Below are 27,176 nucleotides of genomic sequence, written 5' to 3' on the forward strand. Positions count from 1 at the left end.
TGCTTCTCTGTATTTTTGTCCCTGACGGCCACAGGATGGAAAGCAGGGAGGAGCCAAGTCTGTTCCACTACCTGCAGAGGCGAGTGGGATACAGGATCTTCACCAAGACTCTGGTCCCACGCATAAGCAGGAGGGAGAGGCGCAGCCTCAGCTAGGTCACATTTATTCCCTGCTGTCACTGAAACTGACTTCAGCTCAGCTGTTCCTGGTGGTGAACTGGAACAGAGCCCTAATGGGATGGCCTCTGAGAATCAGAAGGAATATATGTATATTCGTATACATATACATGTATGTGTCTATATGCAGCACGCCTCCATGTGCATACATACAAATACAGTACACAGCAAACACTCCCCACACACAGGAGAGGTGCTGTCCCTTTTGTGTTCTTGTCCATGTGACTCTTCTCTAAGCACTTGAGTTGCCCATTCTGGACTCTTCTCCCCACAGCTATTTTTGGCTCATGATCTCCCTGCAGGGCAGACTGATGGTCACAGGGTTTCCCTTTCTCCTTCTTGTACTTGCTGAAATTGCAGCATTTTTGCTGCGTATATATTAGGGTGCTGATACAATAATTATACGCTTATGCATGTGCTTATGTGACTACACTTTTATACGTGAAATATATAAAGAATGTCTTAAGGATAATTTTATAGAGGAAAATATGCACCTTTCACTCCCCCCTCCAGGATCCTTATCCATTTGTATGGGATGTTATTTTCAGGCTGAAGCTACATACAAAGGAAATGAACAGAACGTATCTTGAGTAAATCACTGTGCCACTGAAGTAACACGCTTCAGATTAATTTTTACCATGGAACGCAATAACCTGACTGCTCACTGACACAACAGAAGCGTACACAGCAAAGTGCAGAAGTATTATGTTTCTCTTGGGTGGAAAGCAGAGTTTTGTAACAACTTATTTGATTACAGTACTATTCTTTGATTACAGTACTGTTCTTCTGCTAGTGAAGAGCTTCTTGTGGCCACCTTTTGAATTAATTTACCCTATATATTTGCCATCAATACACATGGATACTTTGTGAATATGCTAATATGAATCTGAGCTGCAACAAGTTGGGTTTTGCTGAGAAAGGCATGGGAAAGGTATCTCATAGTGATGCTTCTTGTCCCAGACCGGCTCAGTTCAACATGAAAATAAATGTCTGCCAAATTTCCCAAAGATCTGGCTCATCACTGTATGTACCCTTCTATCTCTTCTTCCCAGTACTGTCTGCTTGTTTTGGGGTGAGGTATGGGTTTCTGAGTATGCAGAGGCATAGGGGCCTGATCTCCTGCCAGTACAGAAATACTATTAAGACAGTGATCCCTATCTGCCCCCATAAAAATCAAGAATAGCTCTTTGAAAGTCTCTATCTCACATCTGCTGCAGTATGACCTTCAAATTACTTTTCAAAAGCAACATATGGCCTGCAAGCAAGATTTAGAACATGGCTAAATCCAAACATTTTGGTCTATTGTTCTGATACGGCTTCAAGTACACCATGAACTGCAACAGCTTTCTCCTAATTAGTTTAACTGCAGAATCACATCTTTGATGAAGGGAAGGACTTTTAAAATGAGCGACGCTTCTGTTGATCACCGAGGGATGATTTACATGCAGAGCAAATTGAGATCACATACAACCATGACAGGCAAAGGAAAGCATCTTGGAAATCCACCCTGCTCCTTGGAACAGCCACTGGTTCACTGATGAACAGAGTGGCAATGCCTGACGTGCTGCCTGGCTGCTCAGCCCCACTGCTACATCTGCTCGAGCATTAGTCCAGCCACGTGCTCCCTTTCTTTCTTCCACCGTCATCAAAGCATTTCACATAGCAATTGCTATCACACAGACGTTCCAATAATAAAAACCCAGCATCACTAATAAACCAAGAGCACGTCAAAAGAATCCAGAACAACAGACTGCATCACACCAACACCCCAGTTTTGTAAAATTAAGAGGGACTCAATCAGCAAATAGCAATATTTCACTTCCATTTTGTAATTCTGCAATTTTACAATGATCGGATAATAAATTCTCATCTACCAAAGGCTGAATCTCCAACCCTTACCACAATTTAGAATCTCTTCAGTTTCTTAATTCCTTTTGGCTTCCTGAATAAGGATGATTTCTGGCCCTCCATCTATTGAAAACAATGGAGGACCCCCCAGCTTCCTCCTGACTTCAAAGAAGGATGCATCCCTAAGGGCCACAATGGCCATAATGAACCATATTGCTGCCTTGAGACTTTGGGCCATAAAAGAAAAATAGGTTGAGACATCTTTTTAAAAAAGTCCTTCACAGGCATCTTTTGTGACATTTGTAATCCAATGTCACTGCTTTGAGAGACCAAAATTATTACAGCAGGCAGGTTGCTTTCATGCATTACTCTACAGTGTTGCTTGACTGCTTTCCAAACTGGAACAACTGAAAAAATGTGAAGCACTCCAATGATTTTAAATCACCGCTCAGGACAGGGCGATTTAAAATTATTGGAGTGCTTCACATTTTTATGAGCTATCAGCTGCATGCAACAGAGGTCTCAGGCTACAGCACTGCAGAAAAACAACTATACATCACCAGTATGAAAATGTTTGGACTTGAATCTGGAAATAGCAGGGATTTGGAGATAAAAGTCCACCATCAGTACAATCTGTGGCTGTACACTGATAGTAGTACGATCCAGGTTAAAGAAGGAGCTGTACAGATACAACATTAAATTTCAAAACACTACATGCTGAGGAGTGTCCTCATTTAAATCATGACTCCTCCAACTCCTTGGTCAGACCATGCATTACTACCTTCACCACCACATCAGGGGAGATGGGGCTGTGTCTGTACATGGAGCAGCAACACGGGAAAGAAACAACACCTGCAACAGATGGAACCACAACATTCATAGCACATCCTCCATTAAGATGTACTTCCTTCTGAGCTGCCACTTGTGCAGGGCACCTGCACTCCTTCCCGCTGCCCTTCCATGCAGCTGCCCAACCCCTGATTGTAGGACGACAGAGAAGAAATTAAAAGATTTAACCCGATAACAAAACAGCTCAGCCATTTTGTTTCTCTTTCATTTACTGTGACAACTCCAATTTATAATTTAGCTTCAGAACAAAATGTCTTGGAAAATGCTGCACAAATATCCTTAGCAGCTGTAAACCGCCACCATTTCACTGAGGCTAATGGATTTACACCTCTCCGTACCAGCTGGAGATCTAATCCATTTTTTGTGGGCTCTCAACTCCTCACTAAGCCTTGTTTTTTTCTTTACTGCTGGGAAAGAAATTAAAAACAGCTCTTCCTTTAGTATCTTTCTTTTTTAATTTTTGTGGACATTATTTTTTTTAGTGTGCTTATACATAAAGGAGTAACTTCTAACTGAGAGGCTGCTAAACAGGGCCCCACTCTGAAGACTGTCAGTACGGGTGAATCTGTTTTCCTGGAATATCTTGTGCTGTTTGCAGAATTGCATGACTGTGTGACATCTGCTCCACATCTCATACGTGGTCGACTGAGAAGGTACAATTGTGGCAGATGGCTGATGATGACTCACCTCGCAACAGTGAACACTGGTTTGCTTTCTGAGAAGTAACATCTTCGTATTAATTTTGCAAGAGCCCTGCAAAGACGTGACCGGTCCACCTGGTTTGCTAGCAGGCAGTGCATGCTGCAGGGAGTGCACGCAGATGCAACAGCAATGTTTTTTTCCACTGTTATCCTTACTGGGATAATATTTTAAAATACAATTCATGAGCTTCTAGCAGATAGATAAATTCAGAAATGGAAACTGGGTTCAGTGCTGTACTGAATCAGACAGAGAGCTGGGATTGCTATGCAAAGGAAAAACAGTATTCAGAAAAAACATTCCCCTGAGTGAGGAATCAGTAATATCAGAGAAAAAGACATTTCTTAAACCCTGTTCTACCCATGGTCTGACTGCCCCGTTCCAGGCTGTCAGGAATGCCATGATGGTTCTTAGCAGACCACAGTGGAAGGTCATCCCCAGCAATTCTTGCATCCCACAAGAAATAACGTACGCCCCTGCTATAGGAGAGATCTTTGATCTGTTCCCTTCTCTGATAAGCCAAGTCTCTCTGAATTGCTAATGGTGTTAGTGTTTTAATATTACTGAAGATATATGCATGACTAACAGCTGTGTCCTAAGGAAACTGTTCTCATACCTTCAGTTTACAAAGAAACTACCCCAAAGTTTCCCAGGAAGGAAAGAGGGGAGAAGGTGAGTAATGAGGAGAAAAGGAAGATGTTGTCACTGCAGATTCTGATTCTTCCTGTATGGAACAAATACTAATCAGGTGTGACACAGGAAGCAAGCAAGAACAAGCAGTATTATAATCCAGGATTTAAAGACATCAATGGCTCACAGCTCTCTTTCAGAGGCGAGTGCCATGTCCATGAGCACTTGGAGTCATGCTGTCTATCTCTCTAGCCCAGTGAAAACTCCCTTATAAAAAAATGGAAGCACTTCAATAGAAAAGATTTAAAATACCTCCTTTCAGAAAAACCTATAACTCAGTGGTCAGAACTACAGCCACAGAAATAGGCATTCATGCTTCTGGAGACAGGGAGGGGAACTGAGCATGTTTGCCTTACATCCTCTGTACGCATTCCTACTACTCAGCAATGTCTCAAAAGGAAACTGCTTCTCTTCCATCACATTATGGGCACCAATGGATGTGCTCCTAAAATACTTTCTGGGGTGGCTCCTGCTGAAGGGCTTTAGATACTAGAAAGACATCGCTGAGAAGCATAAAGACAAAATATTTAGACGTGCTTAATTTATCTACATGGTTGTCTTCTCTGCACTGCTACAGTCTGTTATCTGCTAAACATAAAGGGAATTCTCAAAATGGTACTGTTGTCACTCATCATCCTTGAGAGCAACTTCAAACCCCAGCACACTCCAAACCTACAAAAGCTGAGGCTCCCTCCCTCATATGGTGTGTAATGATGGAAGTTAGTTCACACAGAAAGGATCTTTTGGGCTGACACTTCTCTCATTACAATTTTATGTCACACAGTATCACAGTATCACAGTCTGGTGCGGGTTGGAAGGGACCTTAGAGATCATCGAGTCCAACACCCGGGATTCGAGCCTCCTGTGTAGCATAGCGGCATCCTTCCACTGCGACACCAGGGCACTCTGCGCCTCTGGGCGCAGTCATTCACATTCCATCAGCAACTGTTGAGTTTACACCATGGTGCCAAAGAAGTACATTAGAACCCTCTACCTGAGCTGTGCAAAGCTTACTCAGCTTGTTCGTACGGTACCTCTGTGCTGCTGACACATACAGAACTTTAACAGATGGCCTTACAATATTGGCAGTTGTTTTGTGCTGTGCTAGTAATGAGTGGAAATAGTCTACACAAATTGTCTGCAATTCTGGAAAATAAATGAAGTACGAATCCATATTAACCTCAAAAGCCAAAGTATAAAAAGTCAGATTAGTAATTTAATGATTTATGTTTTCTAAGTTAAATGGTCAATTGCTGCAAAATGGCAGTATTTCCCTTCCACAAGAGAACAAGAACAAGAACAAGATTTCATAATGACATCATCATCAGAAAGATGTTGAAATGTGTTAGGAATAAGCCCTGAGAACCTCCATCATGTCATCAATGGTCGCGACCCACCAGCAAACGTACCTTAATAAACGGGATGTTTTTAAGGTACACGAACAGTGAAGCAATAAGGTCCAATTTAATTCAACTGGTCCTATTTTGGTTTTTTTTTTTTTGGGTTTTTTTTTTTTTTTCAGTGCTAAGCAGAATTGAAGGACACAACAACTACTGTGAAAATGTTAAAACCAACAGAGATGGCCAAGTAAGCTCAAGTCAGTCTATGATTCTACGGAACAGCCTCTTTACACTTTTCCTTTCCTATTTGAAAAGGACGAATTTTACCTTCACTAACTTCTTCTGGTGAGACTTACCCAGTACATAAAATAACAGAACTCTCCTTCCTTGTTTCCGCATGGCCAAATTTCTCCCTTTTATTTATTTATAATTCTGTAAGCAGAATTGCGCTTTTTAAAAGTAAAACCAACGATTTCCTTCACAAGTATAAAATGCCACAAAATTTGTGCATTCATATTGCAATATACATGCATGAATTTAGAGTAGGGTTTTAGAAAATTGGAAGTCTTTCAGCGCAGTGCTCACTTCTTCCAATTGCTTTACATGCAAAATATCTCAAAAGTTGTTTCAAACAGATTTCAGAGACTGGGTGGTTCAGTTCCCATCTATTTAAATTATCCAGTAAGACAGTACGCCTGCTACCTTTTATGTTGTTACAATGTTAGATACCTTGATACACGGATCCCTTAAGTACCATCAGTGCTCTAGAAGGCTATGGAAGCCTTAAACCATTAACACAAAAGAGCCCCTTAATTGCTAGAGGTACATGCCAGCCTTTTGCAGGGACTGAATCAAGGCTGTACTCCTTTTCTTTTTTAAGTTTTATTTTATCCTCTAGATAAAATACTTCTTAAAAATACAATTTTGGGAACTGAATGACGTTATATGTCTGTGACTTTGACACAAGTGAAAAGATCTTAATCTGTGTAATGTTATTTCGTACTCAAAGATCAGACAACATCTGAGTTTGAAGCTGTTAACAAGAAGTTCTACTACTACTAAATTTCAAATAGGTCTTATGTTTTCTATTTTCCTCCCTCTGGTCTTTTGCCAGTCTAAGAAGACACAACATACCTCCAGAAAGCTTTTATACAAATGCAAGGCAATCATTCCCTGAAAGCACTCCGTACTTTTCATCACAAAAAAAAGTAATGTTAGATATTTAGTCAAAATGTAGGAATATCAGCCCTTCTGATCTTTTCCCAGGCTTAAACATTTTGTCATATATTCTTATCTGTAATCTTTGATGTAGTACTTCACAATGAAATTCCCGGGAGAATAGCTGGAATACGTGTTTTAGTACCAGTAATACAAGCACATCCTATCTTGGGAAGAGGTCTTCCCTTGCAAATGCAGAATATGAGATGATGTGATGCGAAAACTTAATGCTCATCCTCCTAGTTACTGAGAGCCTTTTCAGCCTCTACAACACCTGGTTGTATTACCCTCTTCCTTGAGCCTCTGTGCACTGCAGAGACTGAATTCAAGCTCCACAGATCCATAGTGAACATTACCTGCTCTTGAGAGATACAGACAGGTATAGAAACCTACATATGTCAGACAGAAGGACGTGACATGGAACGAAAGGAGCTTCTCGGGGAAACCAAAAGTAAAGTGAAAGGTGTAGCTGCACAGGACTTATATTATACATGGTAACAATTCCCAGTGCTCTACCTAGCAAAGATTCAGGCAGTCTTGGACTAAACAGTAATGGAATGATCTGCCTACAGCTGTGAGCAAAGGTCATTCTCAATGGTTTGGAACAAATCTGGTAGGCCTGCACTGAAACAGGAGAGTCACAGGAACTAAACATCTTCAAGAGAAAAAAGCAACTACAAGATTTCCACCAAGAAAATACATTGGTTAGTGAGTATGGACTGTTGCTCCACAGCTTGTGTCCCAAGCTGGGCTTTATTCAATTTTGATATGACATAATATGGTCAAAACGCAGTTTGCCTGAGTAAGGTCATTGTGATTTACGTGTCCTCTTTATCTAACACTTTCTGAAATCCAACGTTCTTCTTAAATACCTTTATAGTTTCAGTAGGCACTCCAGGCTCTGGAACTTTATCCAAGTAAGTAGTCAAGTCTTGATCCACATGTTCAAACACCAATGTTAACTTGGTTTCTCTGTCTGTTCGTGACACGGTGCACACATCAAACAATCTGAGAGGAGGGAAAGAAAAGAGAAGGTAAGTTTACAGGAACCAGCACAGACATACCTTGCAGCTCACACATACCTATTTAAATTTCTTATGGCACAGAGAACTGAAAAAAAGAGCTTTCCAAAGGTAATGCAGACTTCAGGCTCTCGATTCATCAGATAACCACTGATACATTGATAATATGACCTCTTTCATGTAGGGATTATAATATGGGATTAAGTAATAAGAACTCATCGGCTTATCAAAGTAAAATAATTATATGAAAAGAAAGTATTCTCTTGACGGAGCAACCAAAGTTAATGCAGAATCTGACCTGACATTTATCCATGGTCTACGCTCCATCAACCTTACTCCTTCTCAAAAAACAATACAAGTAACATCTCTAAGGAAAAAAAGTTACAGGTTGCCTGCATGAACCTTCAGTTTCTTCCCACATAACTCTCATGTTCACCATTATGTGCCTTTAGAATTTTCTTTGCTAGAAACTGAATTTTTGTGCTGATTACTCCTGCAGATTTCCAGAAGCAAGAAATACATTCAGAGTCAGGATACAGCTTGGAAAAAAGACTTAGGCACAAGATGCCACCGCTAAGAAAACTTTCTGCCACTCTTTTACAGGAATTTCTTTATCATTTTACCATGTTGCACAACAACACACTCAAACTCATTTTCAAAGCTCTTCGTAACTTTGTATTCCTATCTGATTACTCTATTTTCTATTGTTCTTTTTTTAATTAGGATCTTTCTCACCTTCTCTGCTTCATCTACTGTGCCAGCTTTTTATCTTCTACACAGAATTCTGCCCATGCTTCAGTACTTCACACCTATTGTTGTACCACTGACCATCACATCCACCATCCTCCCTCAATCCCCACTTCTAAAAAAATTCCTAGCAGGAAATCATCCTACAAATGGAAGAAAGCTGTTCCCTGCTCACATACTGTACTGATGTGTGTATTCACTTAGTTGACAAATCGTATGGACTAGTCTGCCTCTCTCTAAAGTAAGGCAGAAAATCAACTGCTACTTTTATAAGGCGAGAGTAGATCTAAGAACATACATTAATACTATTATTAAGAAAGATATCTACACTGTTAAACTGAAAAACCTGAAAAGCAGTACTATTTATTTTGTTCAATGTCATAGCAGTCGTATTCTTTTATTACATGCGTCTTTTATCCTCTCACACAGAATAACTGCTCGCTTACTTAGTGGCAAGTGCAGGATTTCAGATCATTCTTTTCAAGTAATGTTTTCATCTTTTTCCTAGGACTAAGTGCTTTACATACAGGATCTGTAGACAGCAGATGACACACAAAGCATTGGGGGTCACTTTTAAAATGCGCCACCTGAGAACAGAAGAGGCAAGTACCTTGTATAGAGTTTTCTTATCTTAAATATGAAAATATTTCACATAGGAAGGGAAGATGAGGATTGGCAAAACTATCTGTGAAGACTGCAATCAGTTTAAAAGAGCATTACGCTTAATTTGAGATGGTCTAGATTTAACATGCTATGGCTCTGGTCCCGTTTTAACAGCATTTCCTAAATAATCTTTGGTCAGATACTTGAAATCTGTTCATTAGACATAATGTTTTGAAAATGGATGCGTGCACATTCCTTTTAGCCTGAAAGAGCTTTTCAGTGAGTAATAATTTGGGAACTGGAGTTACAGAATATGGAGAAACCATCGCCCAACCTGTTTCAAGAAAATGTAATCTGTGCTTAATCTCTAATCATCACATGAATGAATATTTATTGAGTGATTATGGGAGCCTAATGACTGTTAACAGCACATTACTCATAGGGATATATAGTATTCTCTTTGTGATTCTCTTAATGGGGTATACATGGAGATGCCCTTACACAGTGAATCAGTTTTGTGAGAAAGTCCCAAACCTTCCTGAAAAGTTCAATTTGGTGGTATTTGGCGGGAAGTTAATAATCTGTAATATATTTGTATAAATCAATGTGGAATGTAGTCGGACTGCCTATAACCCCAACACATGCAAATAGAGAGGAGCCAGACAGGTCTGAACATCTGAACATAAACACTGGAAAATATTTCCAACTGCATGATTTCTTTGTGTTGACCTACATTTACCTAAAAACGTTCTAAAACACCTCTTTTGCTGCTATTTAATACACTGGCAAAATTATCCTTTCAACCACAGCAGAATTATTATTTGCTAAAAAAAGGAAAAAAGATTTCACTGTATACAGTATAGAAGCGATGTGAAACTTCCAACTCATTGCAGAAGGAAACACTGATTCTCCGTTTAATTCTTCTGTGTGGGGTTTATTTTAATGCTGGTGTTTTCTGACATAGAACAATTAGGAATTCTAAGGAGTGCAATTCTAGTCTTCTATTATTGCACCATAATACTATCACAGAGTAATATCCTTCCCTTTTATAAAGCCGTTATGTGGAACTCTAAATGGTCTACTGCTAACAAACCTCCATATCGTACATGGGGCTGGTTGGAAGCACTTTGTGTTTACTCACAGGAAACACTGCTGTTGCCTTAAAAAGACAATAATTTAAAGCATACCTTACATGAATCTGCGATGTTACGGAAAGACAACATCAGGCATTGCCTGTGCTAATAATCTTGAAAATATGTAGGTCACTCCAAAAGTAATGTCTCCTATTTATTCCTAAGGATATAATTATGACAGATACAAAGAAGAAAATAACTATTTGATAGAGTAAATTTTCAGCTACAAAACACTATTTTTTGACACAGTCACCACCATTAGCTACGCACTTTTGCTAGCAATGAACAAGAGCTGCATGCTGCGCTCGTGAAAATCTGCATGGCTGTCTGGAACATGGCTTGCCTTTCACATCACTGTCATCACTGCTGAAATGCACCACTCACTGCCCCACTGTGCCCACATCCACCATTAGGGCTCCATAAACATTCACTAAGCATCGACAAAGATCAGCGGGTGAAATTTTTCCCACACAAAGCAATTCAATTCCACATCTTTGCTTCATATGCACTTCCATGTCAGACACCATTCCTCCCTATCTGCTGCCCTCTGTCACATGGCAACAACATGTTATGGTATACTGGGAAGGTTCAACCTCTTCTTCCATAACACCAACATCCACCTTTGATGTCACGGGCCGACACAATAAAACAAGGTATTACTTTTGGAGCAGCCGAAAAAAGATTGAACAAGACACAGCATCTTAATCAGATAGTGTCCATAGGGACCAAACTATTTTTCATAAGTTTTATTATTTTATATCCACTATAGATAATGACCCACAGAGTTGCCTTCTTTAGTTAGGCATTCTTCTCTTGTGTGCTCTGGTTATCTTTCACTCCATTTCCTCGTGATTTTCTCTACGTGACGAGCCAGCTCTGTATGTCAACGCCTCTCTGAAACAGGCAACAGCAAAAGGCCTTCTATTTAAAGAGTGAGGATGTGGACACCGTCCTATGTGAAGTAACTGTACTTCAATTAATACAGGATTTCCATACGGAATTCTCTGTAAACACAAGCCCTGCCCTTCTATTGTACTTACAAATGAAACGATTGAATTATTTGATTAAAGTAAGATCCGCTATGGGAAATCCTGCAAGTATTTAACAAGATGTTTGGCCGGAAGTCATACATTGCCTGATGCGTTGATCTGAACCAGCACGCTGTTCAACACACACTTACTGAGTATCCATGTTTTAATGCATTTTTTCAAGTTAACATTACTGAAGTAAAAAAGCTCATCAGCTACAAATCCATTTATCTATTTTACAAAAATATCTTTCTTTTTTTGAATGTAGTAAAATAGATAACGCATCCTGAAGCTCCTGTTATTTCTTACAAGTAATCTGGTAAATGCAACCCCAGTTCATCTTTCCTTTACACCACAACATCTGAATACTAAATGCTTTCAGCAGAAAAGAGGCAGTTTGCCAATTCCTTTGAGAACACTGCATATATTTTGACTGGTACTAATTTGCTAACAGCTTCTAGAAGAACCTTCAATGTTTTTAGAATCACTTTTTGAGACGCTCTGAGAACTGTTATAAAGTTACCCATTTTCAAAAGGAATAACCATTTTTCTTTTTGCTGTGCAAACTGAGGCAGCAGAGATGGAGATCAAAACCAACATGCTACCAGGCTTACCACCTGCAGAAAATACCAAACAAGAGATGTGACTGTAAGTCCTGAAAAACTGCAGGACATTAGCTCCCTTGGTTACTCTCAAACAGATGAGTACGTACAACTGGAAAATTAACCAGAGCATAAAGGGAATACTTGCTGCCAAAGCATCCGAAGGCTTATTGTTATTTTTATTGCAGTATTGCTAATCCAACATGAACAAAGATCCTGTTACTTTGCTGGTCACTCACAGCACAGAACAAAAAGGCAATCTCTGCCCTCAGAAGTGTTTCAGTAATAGGGATTTACCATAATTTTCTTAGGAACAGTCTCTTCCCAGGAAGAATTGCTTCCTAGATTGTGTGACAAAAGAAAAAGAGAACTGGAGACATTGAGAAGGAGAAATGTTTAAGATGTTTCCAGGTTTCAGAAGTCTAGACAAAGTCTCAGATGGGAAAGAGTCTGGTGTTCTCAGCACAACTCTCACAGGTATTTACCACATGACAGAAAACCATCATGAAATGTACGTATGACAGTGTTCATGCAAACACAATAAAAATGGGATACCAAAGCTATTACAGGTCATGATTGAGGTTTATTGACAAGTATGTTTGGGGCAGCCTGAATAGTTTCTGCTTTCACTTCACTCAGGTTAATCCTGCCAGTACATAATTTTCAAGTGCTCAAGAATTTCAGCCTCTCATACCTAAAAGCATTGAAGAATGACAGTCAGGCATCCATTGGGTCCAAATTTCAGCAGCCTTAGACTCTTCTGTTCTCTGGAAGCCACTGGTCTGTAAGATCTGTCTCCTCACTGCTTGAAAGCCCTTCGTTCAGCCCAACCTTTTCAACAAAGTACTCCTTGTAAATGCTAGTTCCCTCCACACTTTGAATTTTAGCTACCTTCTCCTTCTTAGCTTTTGAAGAGGAGAAACAGTCTGCTAACGGAAAGCAGTCTCCTCTTGGGATCACATATACCAAACATATTTTAAAAACAGGGACGTATTTCAGATGACAAACACAATAGCTGGGCAAGTGAACTGGAACATGTGCGTTACGAGAACCATGTCCCACGTAGCAAAACAGGAAATACAGCTTCACACTCAAAAAACGTATGATAGAGCTTTTTCCCTTTGTTCAGGACATGCTGCTTTGTCTCATCCTCATCAGCAGTCACCTGCTCCACCATGCTTTTGTGAGCTGGCACTTCAGACATCGGATATAGGTTCTTTTTGCTCTGAGGAGTCTTAGTGAAATAATTCTAGATCTCAAAAGAGGAGATGCAGATGAACAAGCCTCTAAGTTCAAAGTATCTCAGCTTTTAAGTGTTTGTGTTTTTGGGTTGTTTGTTTTTTTTGTTTGGTTTTTCTGGGGGGGTGATAACATTTGTAAAACACTTAGTAATGCAAGACCTAAGTTCCTGTTTCAAAAGTGTGTGAGTCTTAAGAAGCCTCTGAATGCACTTGTCATGCCAGCTGCACCTGCACTGCGTACACTGCTACGTAGGACATGCCTCCATGGCAGACTGCATGATGATGCAGGGACACTTGGACTACTCTTGACTGAGCATGCTGGTGCCAAGACAGGCAGTGTGACAGCATGGCACTGCCTGCAGCACAGCACTGTAGTCCACCTGGAGCTCCTGCCAGCAGCAGGCAGGCACCTCAAGTCAAACTCAATTCAGTAAAACAATCCAGGTCATCTTGGCACAGGCGATGGCAACTTTTAGTCTCAAACACTTATTCTCTGCATTTCTACTGGGTTCTTGGAGTCTGTGAGACATTTTCCCAGCCCTGTTGTCCTCCCCCAAAATAGTAACAGGGTCTCTTCTTGTCCTCAGCATCAGATAAAATAAATGAGTTTATCTATCTCAGGCAGATATTATGTAGATAGATGTCACCCATTCACTATCTGCTGGGCACAGCGTAGAACTGCCACGCAGAAGGAGCGGCATGATGTAGGCAGGGCAGCCCAGCACCTTCTCCTTGAGACCCACCCCAGCTGAGCCCAGCCAGCATTCCTGCTTAGAGCCCACTCAGCAACAAGCTTTAAGGGAAGGAAGGGGGATATTAGAATGACAAGGCAATCGTTCATCTGCAAGCTGAGCTTTGCGCTGTAATTTTTTCCAGTCTCTCCCTTTCTGACTTGGAAAAATTATTTAAAATGCTTAGCTCCATAAAAGATGTTTTTGTTCTTTAAGTGTGTGTGAGGAGCAGAGACAGCAAAAGTGACAGAGAGGAATAGATGCTCTTGAAGGTGAAGTAAATAGCACTGGCTGAAGCCCGGCGGTGTGGGCTGCCTGGGCAGGCGTTCAGGGCCTGATACTTCCTAGGCCCGGCCTGTGGCACTCTGTGCTCTGTGCTGGGCCTCCTCGAGCTGCGGTGAGCCCTGGTGCCAGACACAGCAGTTCTGTGATGCAGACAAATGTCTGCTCCCGTGAAACCACCAAAACTCATTTTCATATTCAACAGAAGCCAAGATTTGTGCCAAAAAGATGGAAAGGCCAAGCGCATTTACTCACCGCGCCACCCAAGTCACTAACGGATTCAGTTGCTGAGAGATTTACTCCAAGGAAAAGTACGTCTGACAAGATGTTCTCTGCACCTCTCCTTGTATACATAAATCTGTATTTTTCAGTCCTAACATTTCTTGTTAGGCCATTTCTTGCTCACTTTCTTTGCTAAGGGTGATCATTAATAGGCGAGGAACTGGAATGAATCTGATGAAGGCCAGTAATGACTGCAGCACTTCATCTTTAAGGACTCACCCTACAGTTGACCAGGTTTTCAGTGTACTTGCTCCATACACTAACAGCTTCATCTCATTGGATTTTAAATCCCAGCTGGATGATTACCTAGGGCAAACAGCAGCCTGCTGGTACTGCCTGCCCTGCGCGCTGCTGTTAGATCTCTCTGCCAGGGGCAGACAGGTCATCCCCATGTCAGAAGAACCTGGTTTTCTGTAAGGACAGTCAATGGCAGATTCTGCACAGTCAGCAGCTGCCATATGACCTATTTGTGGCACTATTCTGTGACCCGGAGCACACAAATGTACACTCGGCACTGTGACATGGAGTGCTCCCTGTAAGATCCCATAAGCTTCCATTTCAGAACTCAAGACCCTTGGATTCACGGGAAGCACATGTACATCCCCTCTTAAATGTTTCAGATTTTCCACAGAGCACCTTCCCCAGGAGCATTTGCTTTCCTTTTTGCATTCTCTAAATTGCTCAACACATAAATAAAACTGATTCTTTTTAATCCTTTGTATTGTGTCATTCTAATGTATTCAAGGAATTATTAAGGTAGTGTAGCACATCTTCAGTGTAACATGCTGCATATCCATGTATTAAAAAGAAAGTAATTAGTAAACACAGGAGTAAAACAGGGAAATATTTAATGGCTACTGTCTTGCCCAGTATTTATATCTGGGGTTGATTATTATGTATCCTTTCTTAAATACAATGTTCTTGGATCTAAAGATAATCTTATATCAAATAACATCATTTTTAGGAGAATGAAGCAGGCACCACTGTGGGAAACCAGGTGCAAACTTCTTGCAGAGCCTGTTTGTTCATTGGTACAACACCTTGGTCAGCAAGTCTGAAGCAGTGTTTACTGAAATATTCTTAAATTGGTCAGAACAAAACCACCGTTTTGGAGTTAGGGCAATAATGTGCAGAGGAAAAGGAGAAGTACTTATCATAAACCTGTATCCTGTAAGACCCACCTGCCCTGAGTTACCATAGAATTTTGGCGGTGCTTAACAGCCAGCATGCAGTCAGCCTATGGTACACATAAGTACCTGATACATGGTACCTGTTGTAGTGGACCTGCAAGGGGTTGGACTCAATGACCTCCAGAGGTCCCTTCCAACCCCTACAATTCTGATTCTGTGATAAGGAAGCACACATTGTCTAAAGCTCAGTCTCCTGTATATGCCTGGAATCTTTCAGAACTAAAAACAGAGAAGCGAAAATAGAAGAAAAAAAAAGAAGAAAAAGTTAGTTGTGAGTTCACATGGAACAAAAGACAAAAGGCCAAGAAATGTCATCTTTCTCTCCTTTACATGCAGGCAGTCATTACCTGAATAGGAGCAGCGCAAATCCCTGTATGCCATTTAAATACACACCCACGGTGCTGGTTGCTATTTGTGGTTCCTGGTATTGCTTTTCCTATTCACACAGAGAAAACTCTGCAGACTGTGGCCCTGCATGTAAGCCACTCTCTTTTACCTCTGTGTCCTTATCTGTACCAACATCTCCTTCCTAACATCTTTACCAGCTTTATAACTTAAGGTAATTTCTGCATATTGCTATACTTCGAAAATGATTTTCATGATTTACTGCACACAGTTCTTTGCAATATTTGTTTTTTCTTAACTTTTGAAATGAGCACAACTGAGAACCACCACTTTCTCAGACTTTATTTGAGGGACTAGAAAACACAAATAAGAACAAACTCTTGTTATCTGACAAATGAAACCCACCAATTTATCACCAATTACTTAAACTGCATAAAAACAAAATTTACGATGTCTAAATCTGTTGAAAGAGTCTGTTCATAGATTCACTAGAACTAACTGTGCTGCACTGCTCAAAATGTCCTGAAAACAGATCAGATATATCCACTCGTTTCCAACACGAGCATGGTGGGTAACACACATAGTTACCATGTACGGCTATAGATCAGGTGAATATTCAAAAGGTTTGTCAGTTTCAGAACACGTTTGTCCTGCATTCTGCATTAGGTTAAAAGACACTAAAATAGAGAGGCAGTTAGTGCTGCATTTTGGCTATAGTTGTTTGGAGTAGTGACTTTGACACCAGAGCTGCTCCCAAGAAGACTGTGTACTGCAGTGCTCAATGCACTGTTAGCTAAAGAGAAAGGGAATAACTGAATTTATTTCAGCAAGATCTGAGAAGGAGCACAGTGAACACAAGAGACCTCCATTGGCACTGCCTCATTTCCTGTCACCACCAATGTGCCAGAAACCACCTGCATAAAGCAAGCAGCACTATTCAACTATTTCCAAAGTCCAAAGACAGTGACATTTGCTCACACAGGTAAGAAAAATGAACAGGATTTTGTCTAATATTTTGGAAGGCATTCAGCTACAAGATATGCAAGACATCTAAATCAACTGGAGGTAGCTGTATTGCCTATCCATCATCAGACGGCTCCAGGTGGTTCAAGTGATATCCCCCTCCATGAGCAGCCCAGCTGAGCCCATAGAGCTCTCTCTTCAGCAGTCCTAGAAGACGTACAGCACACATAATGGGGTTCTTCAGGGGTCTGGTGGCCAGCCTGAATAGAACACACTGAACTCTGCATATTCCAGTGAAAGAAGTGGACTGGGAGAACAACCTGGGAGAGAAGGGGGCAAGGTCTCTCCCTGTTTGCCATGGAAGACACCCGCATGACTAATTCAGACCAGACACCTGAATTCAACTCAATTTAGGAGGTGTGACTCTTTCACAGAAAGACTTCATTAGAGTGACTTGTTGGTGAGATTCCATGTTACGTTCAATTGATCATACAGATATTTACAAATATTTATTTTCAAGAGGAACTTAATAGAAAATAAGAGAGATGTTTGCAATGCTATTTTTCAACATCTTCAACCTACTCACTCAAGCCCCACAGAGCAGGATCAGTCCTAAAAAGCTCTGCATACAAGAGCCTTTACCTAAGCCTCGTGAAGTTAGTAGGTGTATTTAACTTGCTTGGCATGAGTTCAGAATTTCCTTTAATTTGAAAGGGAGTTTCACCTGTGAAAAAACTTGCAGGGTCCAGTTTAATATTCATGTTGTACAGAGAAGAAACAAATGGGACCAATAAATCCTCAATAGAAATTTTACAAGATTTTTCTGGCTTAATAAATTTAGCCAGGAGGCAATTGCTCTTAAACACTGGCTACATAAAACGGGATCCTCGTTTCCATTAGCATGCAAATTCCTTACACATTTCATCAGCATTTAAGACACTGCATCTTACTGGCTTTTTAAAAAGTGGGCTTCGTGGATACTTTGCTCCTCAGAGACGTTTGCATCCCGCTCTGTTCACACTCAGGCATTCACACGCGGCCATACAGGCTCCTTGGATGTCATGCCATTGCTTCTAACAAGCTGTCTTATTTTAAAATTAATTCATAGCACGTGCAAAGAAAACTACAATGTCTATTGCTGTAAGATTCCCAGGTGCTTTCACCCTTCAGTTCGTCAGGTAGTTGGCTAATAAACATGTTTCCTCCTTTTGCATCCAGTTTACGTGATCCTGTGAGCCAGTCATTTACGGATTAATGCACGCTGGGCAAAGTATTCTACAGACCGTGCAGCTTTTAAAGTATTTCCTTTAAGCTCTTGCACACATATGTAAAAGAAAACAAATTAAAGATTATTTGCAGAGTTTGGCAATAAAAATGAGGTGTTAGTAGCATTTTGAGCTGGCAATAAATTTTATTTGACTGTTTTATTACTTTGGGGCAAAAGCAGCTATTTCTTTTGGGGTGTCTTTTAGCAGCATGAGATTAGGGTTTACACTTCAATGCATGGAGAGCTTTTGAAATAAATTCAGTGTTTTGTAAATGATGGTGTACATGAGATGTAAATTCATGACAAAACTATATTCTGGAAGTTTTGCAACAACATGACTTTCACATTTCTGAAAGGAACAAGCAAGCTATAATAAATCTTGCAAAACAAGGTCTGGTTCCCAGAGCGCTAAAACATTTCTACATTTAGGCAGATGAAAACAAGGTACATCCACTCAATGTCTGCGAGCAAACAGCTCGCTCGGCACCGGCCCCCAGCCTGTGTCAGCTGGGCTGAGCGTAATGGCCGGGGCTCAGCAGCGCTAACATGGCCCCGCAGCTCCCAGCTGGCTTGGCGCACAGGCACGGCAAGTAGGCATCTGCGGGAAGGAGGCAGGGCTGCCTCACATCTGCTCGGGAACGCTGCGTGGACTTGAAACTAGTGGACGCAGATTACTTACGATCTTTACAAAACAAGCCAGTGTCAGAGCTGCCGAGCCTTCATTTATCCGTTCGGGTCTGTCTACTGCAGTCCCTACATGTTCTGCCCTTTTCCACTTCAGAAAAATACTGGGGTGGATGAAAATTACTCTGACCCTTTCCAGCCCCTCTAAGAATTGTTTTATTCATAATTATTTTCACTCCAAGAATAAGTCAAGAGACAGTAAGCAGATATCAAGAGAAGGATGGCTGAGGGAGGAACTTCCTGCTCCTCATTGTTTACCAAATCCATCCCCAAACCACACCATCCAATTTACCTCCTCTCTCAGAATCAGCACAGAAACTTGAAGCACAGCTAATGGTGTGGAGCCTTGCCACAGGTGACCAGACCAGTACCCTTACATGCCATACAGGGCCCCCTGCACAGCCTACAATAGCCTTTTCTGGTCTTGCTCAGCTTGCCCATTCCATGGACGAGATATATATATTTCAATTCCCATCCCTACCTAACAGAAGCAACTACGTAATTATAATTTCAGGACTTCATCCTTTATCTCTGTTTAATAGTCTTCTGTCTCCCTCTTAGCTCTTATTTAAACCTACAATTTATCTTTTATTTCAATAAGCAGTCGAGGAAAGGCCAGATTTTCATGCTGTGAAATGTAGCCAGCCATAGAAGACATCAATTTTCATGAATAGTTTTTTCATGAGTTTTCATGGTTAGTGCACCACAGCTTTATAACGAAGCTGCCACTGGACTACAGCTCATATTAATTGCCATACCATGCAACTTCTGCATGTGGGGGTGAACACTCAGCAGTGGTAGTGGTCTATAAAGTCTAACATCTTTTCACCCATGTACAACTGAATAGCAACAGGTAAAAGATAAGATTCTACACTCAAGGAATCCAGAACACTTAAAACTGAATAGATACATGGAATACATCAAGGAAATGCACAGCGTTAGACAGCACAAATATGGCTGCATTCACTGGAAGGGGAAAAAGGACATTGTGCAAGCGTCAAGATAAATGAACAAATTTCGGATCCAATGTCCCAGGTCACAAGAGAAGCTAGGTATTTTGGGCCATCACATTTATTAATCCCTGGACTTACTGTCCAGAGTGCCACTTCTCAATGATTTTCCATTAGCTATCCAATCGCTAAGCTACACAAATATAGGGTCGGAAGCCTGAGACTGGTAGCATACATTAATAAGCGCCCACACCAAATACTTACAAGGATGCACACACATCCCAGGCCACTGGGCACTTCCCACCACCCCATTCCTAGTGCAGAGTTATGGCTGCAGAGCTTTTCTTTGTGGCACATGTTAGTTCAAGAGCCTCACCATCACCTCAGGTCGCTGCAGCACTGGGATATTTGTGAAATAAAACTCCTCAGTTATTCCAGGAAGTTGACCCCGACCATTTTACACAGGATATTAAATAGACCCCAGCTGTCTCCACTTAGAAGTGACTTAGTTTGTATTTTTATAAAGGTCCATTCAGCTGCTTTCTGAGCTATCACAGAATTGATATGACTTTCTGGGAAGAAAATTCAACATTTCTGGTTTACCTACTGCTCATGCAGGCATTTCTTGGGCACAAAACATCACAACTGAAATTGATGTGTCCTGGAATAAAAATCTTTTTTTGAACTATGAAAATATTTCACTGAGAAATAGCTGCCTCTTAAGACCATTTGGAAGAAATACAGACAGGAGAGAGTTTTGTTGCTAAATCCAAGAAGACACAGCAGCCTTCTTTTCCATGAATGGCTCTGTACAGCATATGGCTCCTGACGTAGGCACAGTGCATTCTCCCTGCTCTCCCTCCAGAACGCAGAGGGGTGACACAGATTTAGATTTTCCAAAGCCCTGAACAAGAGCACTTTTTTAGTCTTGTGAGAATGACAGTGATCAAAGTATTAGAAAAGCCATGATAATCGCGGCCATTCAGCAAATTGTAATTAACCTATTTCAAAAGCTCAACGGTCTTTTTAAGGAGAGTCTCCGTAGCTGAAAAGATAACATCGCAGTAGTTCTGTATAAAGGACACGTTCTGAGATGAATGAGTTCTGGAGCAGAGTAAATAAAGCAATTTAAAGACAGTGTTTTCAGGCTTGAAAGACGAGCGATCAAAGTGGCGTAAATGTACAAGATTCTAAAAAATAACCAGAGGGTCAATATTGATGCACATAACCCCACCACCAAAATATTTCCTGATACCTTAAAAATATATTTGTGGCGTGCACAAGAAGAAAAAAGCCATCTGTTTCAAAAATCAGCTCTGCTGCTTTTCAATATTGCCATCCCCTGCTCAGCTGCTTGCTGGAGTGGGCTGTGCCCCAGTTAGGTTAAGCCATTACATGTTTACTCTCTGGATACTGCCTGGGCTCCTTGCCACTCACATCAGGCTTTATAACTTTTTATTTTCACTTTCCAGAATGCATTTCACAAAATCTACTATTTTATTGTGCTTAGGAGTGAGGCTGCCCTTTAGTTCCAAGTTTCAATACTCGTTGTCATGCAACTTCTTAAAAACAATTAGATCTTGCGATAATTTTTTGTCTGGCTTGCCCTCATCCCCTTAACATTTTTCTCCTTTAACTCTGAAAAAGAAAACTATTCAGCCACTTGTGAGGCTCAGATTTAAAACTAGCTGCAGTTCCAGATGTCTAAAAATCCTCATTCATGTTACAAACTAATAATTCCGAGCCTCCTGGCATAAATGCAGGAAAATGCTGAAATGTTCTTGTTTTTCCTTTTGCACATATACACACATACATAATTACACATATCCAAACAGCTCAACACGACAGTTTGCTCGTAAGACAATTACACTGTCTTAGGAGCTCAGTAATAAAAAAGCCCAGTGATCCAAGCTACAGAAGAACTGGCTCTGACAAGCACTTGGTATAAAGCATTTTCACCCAGAAAAAAGATGTAGCAGCACCATCTGTTAACACAGTAGGTTGGTTTTAATTTTGCAGACTATTACCTAGCAATGTAGGATGGCATGCTTTGAGCTTATGGAAAAGCAAACAAACAAACTTAACATTCCAAAAGAATTATTTCGAGCAATAAAGGTATAATATCACTGCTTTCTAAGAGTCTGGGACTTGGTAAGTCAGCATGCAACATGGGTTAGATACCAGAATTCTTCAGCTATTTGCAACTGTACAACCATGAAACTTTCTCAAAAGGAATTAGAGACAATTATGAAGGAAAAAAATGCGTAACCACAGGTGTGGATACTGAGTGAGATGAGTTACTCCCAGAAGCACATTCTCACTCACTGTGGAGAGAGTCCACACGACTAGGTTGGACCATGTGCACTTGGATGACTAAAGCTAGATGGCTTTAGATCACCCACCCCCTGCAGATCTGGGGGAACCAGGATGGCAGAACATTTACTCTAACTCTGCAGGACTTAAGCTCTGTTTCTGCAGCACGGCCTCATCTGCACTCAACTTCAGGTAAATGAAAACTAATCAGTCTTTGAAGTACTGTTTTTTTTTTAAATAGAAATCAGAATATCCTCCTATTGGGTTGGGACATTACAGTATAACTGCAAGAGACTCATCAGCACCATTCACCTGTCTAGGTTTTATCCTTAACTTCCAGTCAGATGGGCTACCTAACTCTTCTGTGCAACTCTCAACTATTCCTGCTGCTGTTCTGCTGAGCTATTTCATCTCTCCTGCAGTTAAACTCCAAATTCTTGAAGTCTGTGTCTCTTCAGTACTATCGAAAGCTTTGCCTCCATTTAACTGAGATGTTATAGATGTTCTAATCTCATGTGAAAAAATAAAAATATCTTGATTTCTGGAGAAACAAAATGGACAACGGGCAGCACAGAGGCAAGCAGTGCCAGCTAACCCTCTCCCTATTCTAAATGAAATTACAAAGATAAATGCAGTGCGATGGAAGGGATTCAGCACAATGAAGAAATACGGGTGCTCAGTTCTCATGAAGCACTGCCTTGCCCAGGTCCTTCCAAGAATGACACGCCAATGAGACTTTTAATATCTGTTTTCAGACCACAGCCACCGATTCAAACCCATCTTGCTCTGAATATTATTGCTTGGATCAAAAGTTGTTGCTCAGCAGTTTATACAAAGCGGAGACAAACAGTAAGGCAACAGACTGATTAGAGATGTCTAAGAGGAAACCGCAAAGACTGGTGGGTAGGCCTATCTCCATTAGTGATCTAGAGGGTTATCTAAGGATAAACAACGCACTAATTAAAATTGCAGATGCTGCTCAACCCCTGTGTCATAAAGATGACAAATGCAAACAAAGTGCGGTGGTAGATAAAATTAGCAAAACGAGATGCAACTCATAACCTATTTCCTAGCTGAGAAAATAACGCAAGTCTTAAACTTTCACTGTCCGGAAGAAACCTGGAAATCCAAATTAATTGTTCCATTGCTGTGCTGGTGAATAACAAGTGAGACCCAAATGTTCATTCAAATGTACAGCAGATGCAGAACTGTAGATATGGGAGTATCTTGAAGTAAGGAGATGTTCACAGCAGCTAAATGATTGTATCTGTGATGGAACCTGGAGTTCCAGGCTGAGCACAATGTTGTATTAATTGCTTGAGACAGGAATCAAATATTTCAGAGGGTACATACAAGGGCAGAGAGGAATTATCTGCAGTGCTATGAGGGAACGTAACTGGGAGGAGTGACACAGATCAAGAGAAACTCTGAGTCCATAATAGTGAAAAGCCTCCTAATGCAACAACTGGTTTTACATCCCAGAGCACTTTGGTAAACTCCCTAGTTGTGACATGTAAAATCTGAACGGTATCATCTCAGTGTGTATGCATAGTGGGACACCTCTGCACCAATTCTTTGCCCTAGTATGTTTTTGTCCATCTTAATATGAAGAATTTATTAATTCAACAGCCAGAGCTGGTGTAAAGCACTGCAGCTTTATGAACTTCGACTTCACCAGCAGAACATCAAGCCTTAGATTTGCAACTGCATTTTTGATCAGCTGGAAGATGTGGATGAAATTGCCCTGTCAGTGCTGAACATTAGGCTCGTCATGCAGACCACCAGTTCACTGTACATTTTGCTTTTCTGAACATAACACGGGTATCTCTCAGGACAGGCTGAGAGCTGGAGCTCTTCAGCCTGGAGAAGAGAAGGATGTGAGGTGATCTCATAGCGGCCTTACAGTATCTAAAGGGGATACAGGAAAGAAGCCAACAGACTCTTTAGCAGGGTCTGTTGTGATAGAACAAGGGGAAATGGCTTCAAGTTCAAAGAAGGTAGATTTAGGCTGGATACGAGGAAAAAATCTGATAGTGAGGGTGTCAAGGCACTGGAACAGGCTGCCTGGTGTTGTCACTGCTGCCCCATCCCTGGAGACTTTCAAAGAGAGGCTGGATCAGGCCCTGGGCAACCTGATCTAGCTGTGATGTCCCTGTTCATAGTACAGCAGAGATGGACTGGACGGCCCTCAGAGGCCTCTCCCAACTTCAACCATTCTATGATTCTACAGTACTGTGATTCTAATAGCCTGAAGATTTTCCTTGAACTGCACGTTTCTAATGATTCTATGATTAAGATGTTCCATATACGACGATCTACTACTGCAAAATCAGAGCACTTGAAGACTATAATCCTCTTTTCTGGAAAACGCCATCCACCCAGCAATAATTTATCGAAGGGCTATCATTTATTATGAACCACACTGAGATTCTACACAGCCACAAGGGTTTTTCTAGGAAAAGGGTCTGATCACCAGGGAGAGCAACTGGTAAGCAAAAATCATATGTAACAGCTAATATTGTTAACCTGAAGAATCTCATTTAATCTCTAAAAGTGCAACACACATACAAAAATAATTAAAAAAATTAAAAAGTCTCAGTGTATTTTCATAACAAGAGTAAAAAAACAAAACCAGAGGGACAGGCTGGGGAAACATCACAAACAAGTACCAGAATTAATACAACTCAGCTATCAGAAATTCACCATGTTGCCATTTACATGTTGGATTCTATCATAAATCCACTTAAAATACCCACAGTATTTTAAGTTTTCTGAGCATAAAAAAAAATCATGTCCTATACCTGTTTTCAATGTCACATCTTCTTTAATAAACATGTGATTATGCATTAAGCCAGCTGCGCATTCCCCATTTTTTGTAGAAACATTCACCATTCCTTGTCATTATCAGTATATATTCAATGCAATATTCACTGGCTGCACAGCCCCCCCAGTGCAGGGGAAGGGGCAGAGTGGGCAGAGTCCTGTGGGGTTGTTTCATTTCAGCATTGGCTGTGCATCCAAGCTGGTGCTCCCCCGAACATCTGAGTGCTGCCAGTACATTCCCAGCTCCTACTGCCAAGTTAAAATGAAAACGGTCTTAGTTCAGAAATGATTGAGGTGGTTTGCTCTAATCAAATTAAACCAGCCAAATGTTCTTTTCAAAGGTAACTGTCTACTCTGCAGCTGTATGCAAAATACCACATCAAATGTGAAAAAAAATAATGATAGAATTCTGTCCTTACAGTAGAGCTCTGGCTCCACAGATGAAGAGAAACAAAAGCATCAGTGCAGCTCGGAATTACATTCACAGAAAGCTCCTAGAAATATGCCCACTTGAGAAACAGCGAACAAAGTACTAAATGCCCAGTTTATAATTAATTGATTTCATCAGGGAGAAGGAAATTCTCAAGAACTGTTAAACAGCAACAGACACCTTGGGTTCTTTCTCATCGCGCCCACCCCTCAAACAGATATTAAATGAGCAGCCACAATTTCATGAGAGAAAAAAAAAAAACACATACAATTTTCCATCCTATTTCTCACTTCCTTTCTCTGTCTCTACCACAACACGTAACATTTAGCGCTGACTAATGTTGCAAAAGCCCAAACTTGACAGGTTTCACTTAAACTCAGCGTGATTCACCTGCGTTAACTTTTGAGTTTTCTGACTCTGAATATGGGAAATTCCTGCAAAGATAAATTCATACCTGAGTTATTTTTATTTTGCCTTGCTAAGAAAAGGACAATGACCTGCTAATGACAAGCCAGAGTGGTATCAGTATCTACTAACAAATGATTTTAAGACCGTATGCAACGTTTTGCTAAGTTGGTAAATTGTTCTCTAGGTGTGTCATGGGAAATCTACCCCAAGGCAACTCTACCACTATCAGCAAGTTCCTACCACTATCCCAGCACACCCCTTATTTAGGTATCTGAAATCACCACCTGGTCCTGGAATTACATGAGATGCTCCACAGTGTAAAGATTCATCTTCCTCTACAACCTTAAAAACATATCTAAAGCACCATATAACAGAGTTTCTAATTACTTATAAAACATCTTCTTCCATCTGCCTCCAGAAAGCTGATTCTAAAAGGACTAGAGAAGTATCTTCTTGCCAACACCTCCCAGGGATGCAGCAAATTTTCCAAGCGTTTGGTAAATAAATAAATAGGAACATTAATGCAATAGTTGGGATGCAACAGGTATTTAGAAAGCTACGGAAGTCAACCGTCACATTTCCACTCTTTGATGACCTTCTAATCAAACCCCTCCCAAACGGAGGCTTCCCACATAAAAATGTCAAAACACATTATGTTGTAACCCTTGGAAAATTCCAAAGCCACTCGTTTATCAGTAGCTTCATAGTTTAAAGGTGGAGCTGTTCAATAATTGTGCACTTGCAGTTTAAAATATTTTTTAGAATATATGAAAAATATACAAGGAACTGATTCGATAGGAGAAATTAAGGTCTTGACATAAAAAAAAGAAGCAACTTATTTACAAATTTATAAGGGCACGATTACCTTCTTATTATGTGTTGGATTATTAAGAATCCACTCGTTCCGCAAAACAGAGAACAACCACATTTCACACATGGAGTAAAACCCATGACTCGTGTTCTTACGTATATTGTTCCAGTCTCTGAACCCTGTTTGGGAAAGCTTCTGAATATTCAGTGCACATTCTTCTATTTGATTATGTACATCCATATCTGCTACGCTTCAAACAACTGCTTCATCCCCACTGAAGGTACCCGAGTGACTCCCTCCATACCTTGATAAGTCACAGCTTCTCTCCTTCAGCCACCTGGGAAGAGCACATTGCTGGCACCCTCTGCTCTGTGCTCTGGGGTATCACAAAGCAAACCTGAGCCCCAAATAACCGGCCCTGCTGCCTGTTGTCGCTGATGCTGAACTCCATATCCCACTGCAGCACCCAAGGGAAGGACACTGGGCTGTGCCATTACGAGC

At 40.8% G+C, this 27,176-nt stretch overlaps 1 protein-coding gene across 6 annotated transcripts in view; it reads right to left on the reverse strand.

The window, feature by feature from the left end:
- The window catches only part of CDK6 (cyclin dependent kinase 6), a 126,758-nt gene that overhangs the window by 91,839 nt on the left and 7,743 nt on the right, over window positions 1-27,176 (reverse strand). For all 6 annotated transcript variants that reach the window (XR_001553064.1, XM_015853531.2, XM_015853533.1 and 3 more), the window contains exon 3: window positions 7,693-7,828. Coding sequence is in view for 5 of the 6 variants with exons in the window: in XM_015853531.2 (XP_015709017.1) it covers window positions 7,693-7,828 (136 nt within the window). In the remaining variant the exon portion in view is untranslated. The remainder of the gene's footprint in view (window positions 1-7,692; window positions 7,829-27,176) is intronic.

Source organism: Coturnix japonica, chromosome 2 (assembly GCF_001577835.2).
Source record: "Coturnix japonica isolate 7356 chromosome 2, Coturnix japonica 2.1, whole genome shotgun sequence".
Classification (NCBI taxonomy): Eukaryota; Metazoa; Chordata; class Aves; order Galliformes; family Phasianidae; genus Coturnix; species Coturnix japonica.